This window comes from Salarias fasciatus, chromosome 22 (genome assembly GCF_902148845.1).
Source record: "Salarias fasciatus chromosome 22, fSalaFa1.1, whole genome shotgun sequence".
In the NCBI taxonomy this organism is placed as follows: Eukaryota; Metazoa; Chordata; class Actinopteri; order Blenniiformes; family Blenniidae; genus Salarias; species Salarias fasciatus.
The window spans coordinates 30,536,712-30,547,862 of NC_043765.1; the positions used below are offsets into that span (position 1 = coordinate 30,536,712).

The 11,151-nt window shown below is 57.7% G+C and overlaps 1 protein-coding gene across 1 annotated transcript; it reads right to left on the reverse strand.

Annotated features, from left to right (window-relative positions):
• Positions 1 to 29: 29 nt before the first annotated feature.
• LOC115409042 (SH3 domain-binding protein 5-like) lies at positions 30 to 6,816 on the reverse strand. Its single transcript, XM_030120008.1, has 6 exons — positions 6,524 to 6,816; positions 5,479 to 5,541; positions 4,771 to 4,899; positions 3,454 to 3,615; positions 2,242 to 2,415; positions 30 to 1,015 (listed from the first exon to the last, which is right to left on the reverse strand). Exons 1-6 carry the CDS (start codon positions 6,728 to 6,730, stop codon positions 554 to 556), a joined length of 1,197 nt encoding a protein of 398 aa, XP_029975868.1. The 5' UTR covers positions 6,731 to 6,816; the 3' UTR covers positions 30 to 553.
• Between the last annotated feature and the right edge of the window lie 4,335 nt (positions 6,817 to 11,151).

Sequence of the window (11,151 nt, forward strand, 5' to 3'; positions counted from 1 at the left end):
CGGCCCCTCTAGTGGCCCCTCTAGCAGCCCCTCTAGCGGTCCCTCTAGCGGCTCCTTTAGCGGCCCCTCTAGTGGCCCCTCTAGCAGCCCCTCTAGCGGTCCCTCTAGCGGCCCCTCTAGCGGCCCCTCTAGCGGCCCCTCTAGCGGCCCCTCTAGCGGCCCCTCTAGTGGCCCCTCTAGCAGCCCCTCTAGCGGTCCCTCTAGCGGCCCCTCTAGCGGTCCCTCTAGCGGCTCCTTTAGCGGCCCCTCTAGCAGCCCCTCTAGCGGCCCCTCTAGCGGCCCCTCTAGCGGCCCCTCTAGCGGCTCCTCTAGAAGCCCCTCTAGCAGCCCCTCTGGCGGTCCCTCTAGCGGCCCCTCTAGCGGTCCCTCTAGCGGTCCCTCTAGCGGCTCCTCTAGAAGCCCCTCTAGCGGCCCCTCTATCGGCTCCTCTAGAAGCCCCTCTAGCGGCTCCTCTAGAAGCCCCTCTAGCGGCCCCTCTAGCGGCTCCTCTAGAAGCCCCTCTAGCGGCTCCTCTAGAAGTCCCTCTAGCGGCCCCTCTAGCGGCCGCCGGCCGTCACAGGCTCCGGCTACGGTGATGCTGCGCCACCGGCCCTTGCTGCTGCCGCTCCTTGCCCTGCCGCTCGGACCTCCGGGGCTCCTCGGGGTCGCTCAGGTCCTCCAGGTGTTCCACAGAGTCACACTTCTCCAGGTCGGAGGCGATGGTCTGCAGGCTGAGGACGGAGGTGCAGTCGGAGCCGGCCCGCTCCCTCCGCCCCCAGCCGCTCTCCCGGTGCCGCTCCACCCACAGCCGGGTCTTCTCCCCCTCCGTCCAGTCGCCGACCCGAACCCCGGCCCCGGCCCGGACCTCGGCCTCGGCCCCCACCGGGGAGCTCCTCCCCCCGCGGATGGCCCCGCTCCGGCCCCGCTGGGCGTGGATCTGCTCGCTGATCTGCTCCAGGTTCCTCAGAGCCACGGAGTACTGGGTCTTCACGCCGGACACCTGCTCCTCCAGCTGGACCACCTTGGACTTATGTTCCTGGGACGGAGACAGGAGACACTTTCACCCCGTAACAAGTCACAAACTCACACTGTATGGTCTTCAGGCTTTCAGGCGGCCTCAGGAACATAATTCAGATCAGTGCAGGGTTCAGAAAGACCTGTGGAAGTCCTCACTCTTCACCACAGCTCAGCACTGCAGCCACAAACAGGAATTAGCCCCTCCCTCTGGAGATAGCCCCTCCCTCTGGAGATAGCCCCTCCCTCTGAAAGTGGAGACTTTCTTCAGTGATGTACTGAATAAAGGTAGTATATGAAAACCCTCACAGCTAGCAGGAGCTAGCAGGAGCTAGCATTAGCGACCAAAGGAACATGTTTGATATTTCTTCTTCTCCATGTCCAGGAGTCTCTCCTTCTGGGTCACATTCTGGTTCAAACTGGTTGAACGACATGTTTCTAGAGCCATAGACATTAATCCACTGTAAACATTAGCACAGGTGTTTCAGATCAAGTGGTTTCCCTGTTGACCGTTGACCTGGTTTGAGCTCCTAACAGCAGATGCTGAATTAGACCCACAATGCTGGCTAACAGCTTCAGCAGCGACAGATTCCTGTTGGCGTTTTAACATGTTGGCGGCAGCAACAGGGTGCAATGAAGGCTGTTGGTCACCAGTGAACAGGGTGACCGCTTAATCTGAAACACCAAAAAGCTGCATCTTCTCCCTGAGGCGGTCCTGGAGTGAGCAGAGACGGACAGAAACAGGCTGTTCTCAGAAGAACCCATTCAAGAGACTGGCGTTCAGGACCAAGGCTGATTCAGGAAGACACTGAAAACCAGGAACACGCTGAAAGGCTGGATCATCTGGGACCTCTGAAGACTCAGTCTGGGCCCAGTGCCTGCTCCCGGACAGCTGCAGGCCTCGGAGGACCGTCAGAGGCCCAACGCTTGTGCCGGCGGTTTGTGACGCCTCAGAGGGTGGATGGTGGTTCTCCACCCCACATTGTGTCCTCTGATCTGAAAACCTCATCAAGAAATGTAACCCACTCACACAAAACTGTGGCTTCTGTTGCTGGTATCACATTTGACAGTTACTGATGATATCTGATCCTTTTGTGGGCTGTCGAGGCTGATTGGCTGCTCCGAGCTCTGGAACTCCAACAGGCTTCCACCTCAGCTTCATCTGCCTGCTTTGGATTTTTAATCCGGTATAAATGATGAGACTATGATTTGTGTGTCCTGTCTGAACACACCGGTGGCCACACACACCTCCAGGATGTGGTTGAACTGAGCCTTGAGCTCAAAGTAAGGTTTGGACTTGAGGATGAGCTTCTTCAGAGTCTTCTGCAGCGTCTGGACCTGAGCCTCCGCCTCCTGACACAGCTGGGTGACCCTCTGGTGCTCCCGCTCACTGCGGAGACGCTCCTCCTCCGCCTCGTTCACCTGCTCTCACACACACACACACACACACACACACACGCACACGCACACCATGATGTGATGATATGAAGATGTAGTGTGATGACGTAATGTGATGATGTAATGCAGGAGTGCTCAATCCTGTTCCTGGACAGCCCCTATCCAGCGTGTTTTCGTTCTCTCCCTGCTTCAACACACCTGTATGCAGTTATTGTGTCGTCACCAAGCAGCTAAAAAATACAAGGATGAGCCTGTCGTTGCATTCAGGTGTGTTAAAGCAAGGAGAGAATCAAAAAACATGCTGGATAGGGGCTCTCCAGGAACAGACTGAGCACCTCTGGTGTAATATGATGATGTAGTGTGATGACATGGTGTGATGTGATGATGTCATGTGATGATGTAGTGTGATGACATGATGGAATGTGATGGTGTAACGTGATGGTGTAGTGTGATGACATGGTGTGATGTGATGATGTAACGTGATGGTGTAATGTGATGGTGTAGTGTGATGGTGTAGTGTGATGGTGTAGTGTGATGGTGTAGTGTGATGGTGTAATGTGATGGTGTAGTGTGATGGTGTAGTGTGATGGTGTGATGTGATGGTGTAATGTGATGGTGTAGTGTGATGGTGTAGTGTGATGACATGGTGTGATGTGATGATGTAGTGTGATGACATGATGGAATGTGATGGTGTAATGTGATGGTGTAGTGTGATGGTGTAGTGTGATGGTGTAATGTGATGGTGTAGTGTGATGGTGTAATGTGATGGTGTAATGTGATGGTGTAATGTGATGGTGTAATGTGATGGTGTAGTGTGATGACATGGTGTGATGTGATGGTGTAGTGTGATGACATGGTGTGATGTGATGGTGTAGTGTGATGACATGATGGAATGTGATGGTGTAGTGTGATGGTGTAGTGTGATGACATGGTGTAATGTGATGGTGTAGTGTGATGGTGTAGTGTGATGGTGTAGTGTGATGACATGGTGTAATGTGATGGTGTAGTGTGATGGTGTAGTGTGATGGTGTAGTGTGATGACATGGTGTGATGTGACTGTACCTTGGCGGTGGCGTGGTTGAGCATCTCCTGCCAGGTGGGGTCCATGGTGTTCTTGTCAGCCAGCAGGCCCTGCTCCGCCACATACACCATCTCTCTGGCGGCGGTGTGCATGGACACGGCGCGCTCGTAACGCAGAGCCGCCTTCTGGGTCTCCTGCTGGGCCTAGGGGGCCGTGGGGGAACAGAGGAACCAGCTCCTCTTTATTCTGATAACAGCAGACACATTGTAAACTCTGCACTCAGTCTTCTCTCCTCCCAGTAGCTCCATCACGACACAAAACATCTGCTTGGAAATACGCTGAGGCGACCGCTCAAACTCGCCTCACGCCATGCTGGCAGGGGCGGTTTGGGAAAATACCCAGCATGCAACAGTGAGAGGAGCGGCTTCAAGCACATGTGACTGGATTTACACCAGAGAGTTTCAGTCAAACTGGCTTGATGCAGACTGGAGTCACTTCAGCAACTCTTGAAGCCTCTGAGGCAACTGTTGTTGTGATACTGGACTGTACAAAAATAAATCGATCGATTGATTGATTAAAAAAAATCTACATTTACAAGAAAAACTGCAGCTGAAGGCCTGGTGGACTCAGACTGAAAACCATGCAGGACGGGCCACCAGGTGGCGCTGCTGGGTGCTGTTCTGATAAAACACACACACACACACACACACACACACACACACACACACACACACACACACACACACACACTCTGGAGGACTGGGGGGATCAGGACTCTCTGGAGGACGGGGGGGGGTTCAGGACTCTCTGGAGGACTGGGGGGATCAGGACTCTCTGGGGGACTGGGGGGGTTCAGGACTCTCTGGAGGACTGGGGGGGTCAGGACTCTCTGGAGCACTGGGGGGGTTCAGGACTCTCTGGAGGACTGGGGGGGGTCAGGACTCTCTGGAGCACTGGGGGGGTTCAGGACTCTCTGGAGGACTGGGGGGGTCAGGACTCTCTGGAGGACACTGGGGGGGGTCAGGACTCTCTGGAGGACTGGGGGGGTCAGGACTCTCTGGAGCACTGGGGGGGGTCAGGACTCTCTGGAGGACTGGGGGGGTCAGGACTCTCTGGAGGACTGGGGGGGTCAGGACTCTCTGGAGGACTGGGGGGGTCAGGACTCTCTGGAGGACACTGGGCTGAAAGCGTCTCTGAACTGAAAGCTGTTTGACGCTCTGGTTTAACGATGGCAGCTGATTGGCTGGAATCTGAGCCCAGACCGGAGAAGGTGGCTGTTCCTTCAGAGCAGGAGGACAGTGAGAGAGCTGCCGTCGGCACGAAACCCGCCGGCGCCCGGCAGCCTGGGAGCAGCTCACCTCTTTAGCCAGCCGCCGGGCCTCGTAGTACGGCCGAGCCTTCTCGATGCAGGCGCCCAGCTGGGAGCCCTGAGCGTTCAGCCTCCTGGCAGAGTCCGTGAGGATCCGGCGGTAGCTGGAGCGAGCGTCCTGCAACACACACACACGCACGCACGCACGCACGCACGCACGCACGCACGCACGCACGCACGCACGCACAGCTGAGCTGAGGTTTAGAATCTGCTTGGCAGGAACCCACAGACATGGATGTGAGGCTGGCTGGAGGAGCTGAGGGAGATGCTGATTGGCTGATTTGGTGTCTGGAGTGTTTCAGGGATCTATCATGTGTTTCAGGGATCTGGTGTGTTTCAGGGATCTGTCGGGGTGTTTCAGGGATCTGGTGTGTTTCAGGGATCTGGTGTGTTTCAGGGATCTATCATGTGTTTCAGGGATCTGTCGGGGTGTTTCAGGGATCTGGTGTGTTTCAGGGATCTATCATGTGTTTCAGGGATCTGTCGGGGTGTTTCAGGGATCTATCATGTGTTTCAGGGATCTGTCGGGGTGTTTCAGGGATCTGGTGTGTTTCAGGGATCTATCATGTGTTTCAGGGATCTGGTGTGTTTCAGGGATCTGGTGTGTTTCAGGGATCTGTCGGGTGTTTCAGGGATCTGGTGTGTTTCAGGGATCTATCATGTGTTTCAGGGATCTGTCGGGGTGTTTGAGTCTCACGTCCAGCTGCAGCTCCAGCTTGTTGATCTCGGCGCTGGCCTGGTTCAGGTGCTCCAGCTCCTTCTGGAAAACACAAGACATGCAGGGTCAGTCTCCTGAGCAGAGGCCGGTGCCCCGTGCCGCCGGTGGCCGGTGCCTCCAGTGCCCCGTGCCGCCGGTGGCCGGTGCCTCCAGTGCCCCGTGCCGCCGGTGGCCGGTGGCCGGTGGCCGGTGCCTCCAGTGCCCCGTGCCGCCGGTGGCCGGTGCCTCCAGTGCCCCGTGCCGCCGGTGGCCGGTGCCTCCAGTGCCCCGTGCCGCCGGTGGCCGGTGCCTCCAGTGCCCCGTGCCGCCGGTGGCCGGTGCCTCCAGTGCCCCGTGCCGCCGGTGGCCGGTGCCTCCAGTGCCCCGTGCCGCCGGTGGCCGGTGCCTCCAGTGCCCCGTGCCGCCGGTGGCCGCCGCCGCCTGGTGCCGCCGGTGGCCGCTGCTGTCGGGACGCCGGGTTCCTTCAGCCGAGCCGCCTCTCCAGGCTCGGCCCGCTGAACAGAATGGGCTCTTTCAGCTGAGCTCTCTGGTAGATCCGACATGTGGAACCTTGTAAACAGAGAAATGAGCGTTTCTGGGAGAACAGCATGAAGCCAGAGCTCCGCTGCAGCCGGTCGTGTTTACAGAAACTTCAGGAATGAAATCAGACCCAGACTGCAGAACCTTCTACAGCAGCAGGGCCTTCACTGCCTGAATCAGCGTCCCGGTTCTGTCTTTCAGTGCGGTGAACATGGATCAGAACCAGGAGGATCCACAACATGATGATTCTTATTATTTTCACTCAGCTCGTCGAGTGGGCCGGACTGACTCTTTATGAGGGCCAGTTGTGGGCTCTGGGCCTCATGTTGGACCTCCTGATGTACTCACATATGCAGGCGTTCATTAAAAAAAGAGGGTAACTCTGATTCGGGTTCAGACGGAACCGGGGCAGAGATCCGGTTCGTCGCCGCTGCGTGGAGAGATGGCGCAGGCAGAAAAGCCTCTGGTGACCGAGAAAAGACGGACTGAATCCGGATCAACGTGCCTGGATTCTGGGGTCTAACTCCTCCTCGTACCGGCCGTCCTGCTCCTCCTCTCCAGGCTCATGGCGGCTCCCGGAACCGGCGTCCTCCGGCCGGGTCCCGGCGCTGCTCTCCCCGCCCTGCGCCTCGTCTCCCGGGGTCTCCTCCCGGGCCGCGGCCGCTGGACGCCGCGGCTCCGCGCTGCTCTCCCCGAGCGGCCCGGTGTTCATGGCGGGGGCAGAGCCGAGCGGGGGGAGGGAGATGGCCGCAGCGGAGGCTCTCCTCCCCGCGTCAGACTGCAGCGAACAGCCGCTCTGCTGCCCTCCTCCAGCGGACACTTTCTGCTGCTCATCCCGCCCCCTCCCCCCCCGGCTCCGGAGCCGCACAGCCGGGAACTGATCCCAGACTGATCCCAGACCCGGGGACTGATCCCAGACCCAGGGACTGATCCCAGACCCAGGGACTGATCCCAGACCCAGGGACTGATCCCAGACTGATCCCAGACCCACAGTGATCCCAGACCCAGGGACTGATCCCAGACTGATCCCAGACCCACAGTGATCCCAAACCCAGGGACTGATCCCAGACTGATCCCAGACCCAGGGACTGATCCCAGACTGATCCCAGACCCAGGGACTGATCCCAGACCCAGGGACTGATCCCAGACGGATCCCAGACCCAGGGACTGATCCCAGACTGATCCCAGACCCAGGGACTGATCCCAGACCCAGGGACTGATCCCAGACCCGGGGACTGATCCCAGACCCAGGGACTGATCCCAGACCCGGGGACTGATCCCAGACCCAGGGACTGATCCCATACAGACTGATCCCAGACCCAGGGACTGATCCCAGACCCGGGGACTGATCCCAGACCCAGGGACTGATCCCATACAGACTGATCCCAGACCCAGGGACTGATCCCAGACTGATCCCAGACCCAGGGACTGATCCCAGACCCAGGGACTGATCCCAGACCCAGGGACTGATCCCAGACTGATCCCAGACCCAGGGACTGATCCCAGACCCAGGGACTGATCCCAGACCCAGGGACTGATCCCAGACTGATCCCAGACCGTGGAGTTTCTTGTAACTCAGCAGTGAACAGAGCCGCTCTGTTGTATCTCCACACTTTAAAAGCCTCATTCTGGTCTCAGCTTTACACAAAAGAGGTTTGTCTTTAAAATCACAACATTTAAAAGCATTTCTGACTCGTTCTGTCCATGTTTGATTCCAGTTGACTGAAAACTGTAACCGTCGTTCTTTTCCAGAAACAAGCAGCAGAATTGGCACACAGACTCTTTGGAGGTCGCCGTTTAGTTTAAACCCACTGGCCGCAAAAAAATTCAAGGTGGCGGCCATTTTTCAAGATGTCTGCTAACGAGTAATTTTGCACTCAGAACACACATTCAGAAAAAAGGTGATATGTAGAGCGGAATTAGTCTTTTCCTCCTGGAAATGATGTGGAACCACGACTAGACGCCGACCGGTACACCCCAAACAGTCACAACACCACGACAACATTCACATTTTATTTGATGGGGAAGACTGCTGGTTGGACACGAGTCCAGAAGACACTGACGCCGTCCAGGAGGGACAGACACCACAGGTCCCCGCCGAGGAAGCTCCTGGTTCAGAGGATCTTCACAAGGACTGGACTGACCCCGAGTCAGCTGATCCAGAACCAGCACACAGACTGGTGGGTGGGGCTAAAAACAGTCCTTGCTTCTGATTGGCTCATCTTCGCACCACACTCTTCAAAGTAAACATCTAAATATTAACGCATTAACGCGTGTGTGTGTGTGTGTGTGAGTGTGTGTGTGTGTGTGTAGGAACACCCCGGAGCTGTCCGGCTGCAGCAGTAGCATTAAACCCTGTTTGGACCGGCTGCTGCTGAGCTGTGACATCAGTTGACTCTGTTCCAGCCTCATGGTTGTTCAGCTCAGAGCAGCTCTGCTTCTCATTGGCTGTTGCTTCTGTCTGTCCACTGACCACGTTCTGTGGCCATCTGGATCTGGTCCAGCTCCGCTCCCTGGTCCCGCTGAAGGGCTGTGGACCCCCGGGGCTGCAGCATGGTGCTGCCGCTGGACAAACTGTGGCTCACAGCAGTCCAATAACAGAACACCGCTGGAGTCCCGACCCCCCTCCAGGTCTCACCGTCTCTGTCCAGCAGAGTCCCCCAGTAGAACCACAGAGTCCCCAGTGGAGCCCTGTCCAGCCCCCCTCCCAGGGCCCCATGCAGATTAGTTAGTATTCTTTCTATCAGTGTTAAATAAAGCTGGCTCAAGCTCAGAGACCGTCCTTCTATGTCTTAGTATGAAAACTTCAATCAGCAGGGGACAAATACTTCTGTCCTCCACTGTGACGGCCAGACCTCCGTCCTGCTGCTCCATGCTGGGCAGGACGGGGCGGGGCGGGACGGGGCAGGACAGGGCGGGGCGGGGCGGGACAGGGCGGGGCAGGACAGGGCGGGGCGGGATGGAACGGAACGGGGGACACAGAGAAAACTCCACTCTTTCCTCTGCTGAATTTATTGACTTCTTTTCAAAACATTTCTTCCCGGCTTGAAGTCTGAATCCGCGGCGGGATTTTACCTGAAAACACAGATTCAGCAGTGGAACTAGAGTCTGCTGAGGTCTGAAACCCACCAGCAGGACCAGGACCAGCAGGACCGGGACCAGGACCAGCAGGACCGGGACCAGGACCAGCAGGACCAGCAGGACCAGGACCAGCAGGACCGGGACCAGCAAGACCAGGACCAGCAGGACCGGGACCAGCAGGACCAGGACCAGCAGGACCAGGACCAGCAGGACCGGGACCAGCAGGACCGGGACCAGCAGGACCAGGACCAGCAGGACCGGGACCAGCAAGACCAGGACCAGCAGGACCAGGACCAGCAGGACCAGGACCAGCAGGACCAGGACCAGCAGGACCAGGACCAGCAGGACCAGGACCAGGACCAGCAGGACCAGCAGGACCAGGACAGGCCTGCCCTGGTGCCTTTGAGCACCAGGTTGAGAACGTTCAGCTTTCAGACAAAGACAAAGTGAATGTTGAGGCGCCTCCATCCAGAGCAGGAGGAGCTCTGCTTCCCGCTGTCCTTAGTGTCCCCGCTGTCCTCAGTGTCCCCGCTGTCCTCAGCGGTCAGAACTCAGACGTCCTCCCTCGTCCCCGCGCTCTGCTAGGTGTTGGATCTCTGTCGCTTCCAGAACCTCTTGACCTCGCTGTGTCCCTGCGGCGTGACGACCATCACCCGGTGAGACACGTCCTGCCACACCAGACAGCCCAGACCCTGGACGACGGGGACGGGGACAGGGGCGGGGACAGACAAGTTGAATTTACTGACCTGTGACTGGTTCCACAGAGACCGGGTTCTGTCTTCTGAACGCCCCCCAGTCCCCCCCCCCCACCTGGTTTCAGGACTCACCTGAGCTCGGTCTCGGAGCACTTCGAAGTCTGCCTGGGACAGGAACTGGTTGTAGAGAACTCCTGTAGAGCGGAGAGGGACACGGCAGCAGGTCACTGACCGACCGAGGAACCGACCGGAGGAACCAACCGAGGAACCGACCGGAGGAACCGACCGGAGGAACCGACCGGAGGAACCAACCGGAGGAACCGACCGGAGGAACCGACCGAGGAACCGACCGGAGGAACCGACCGGAGGAACCGACCGGAGGAACCGACCGGAGGAACCGACCGGAGGAACCGACCGAGGAACCGACCGAGGAACAGACCGAGGAACAGACCGAGGAACCGACCGAGGAACCGACCGGAGGAACCAACCGGAGGAACCGACCGGAGGAACCAACCGGAGGAACCAACCGGAGGAACCAACCGGAGGAACCGACCGGAGGAACCGACCGGAGGAACCAACCGGAGGAACCGACCGGAGGAACCAACCGAGGAACAGACCGAGGAACAGACTGAGGAACCGACCGAGGAACCGACCGAGGAACCGACCGAGGAACCGACCGAGGAACCGACCGGAGGAACCAACCGGAGGAACCGACCGGAGGAACCAACCGGAGGAACCGACCGGAGGAACCAACCGAGGAACAGACCGAGGAACAGACTGAGGAACCGACCGAGGAACCGACCGAGGAACCGACCGAGGAACCGACCGGAGGAACCGACCGGAGGAACCGACTGAGGAACCGACTGAGGAACAGACTGGAGGAACCGAGGAACTTGTCCACTAGGACAGTGTTTCTCAAACTTTTTAAACCGAGTACCACCTCAGAAATAATTAGGCTTTCCAAGTACCACCATGATGATCAAAGAAACTAAAAAAAAAAAAAAAAAAAACACCCACAGGAAGCAGCTATATTTCTAATAGTCTTGGTCTTTTTGTTTAATTCTGTCAGCAACAGTTAGCAAAGGCAGAACACTGGAACTGACACACACAAAGGGGCAAGTCTCTCTCTCTCTCTCTCTCTCTCTCCTCTCTCTCTCTCTCTCTCTCTCTCTCTCTCGCTCTCTCTCTCTCATCTCTCTCCGTCTCTCTCTCTCTCCTCTCTCTCTCTCTCTCTCTCTCTCTCTCCGCTTCCTCATCCGTCTCTCCTCTCTCGCTCTCTCTCTCTCTCTCCTCTCTCTCTCTCTCTCTCTCTCTCTCCTCTCTCTCTCTCGCCTCTCTCACTCTCTCCTCTCTCTCT

What these genes read in the sequence shown, in the direction of transcription:
- LOC115409042 (XM_030120008.1), bottom strand. Translation starts at nt 6,730, where the DNA reads ATGAACACCGGGCCGCTCGGGGAGAGCAGCGCGGAGCCGCGGCGTCCA. An exon ending in AGCTGGAGCTGCAGCTGGAC is followed by an intron (nt 4,900 to 5,478) that starts GTGAGACTCAAA and finishes TGTGTGTTGCAG; the next exon opens with GACGCTCGCTCCAGCTACCG. An exon ending in TCAACCACGCCACCGCCAAG is followed by an intron (nt 2,416 to 3,453) that starts GTACAGTCACAT and finishes GTGTGAGAGCAG; the next exon opens with GTGAACGAGGCGGAGGAGGA.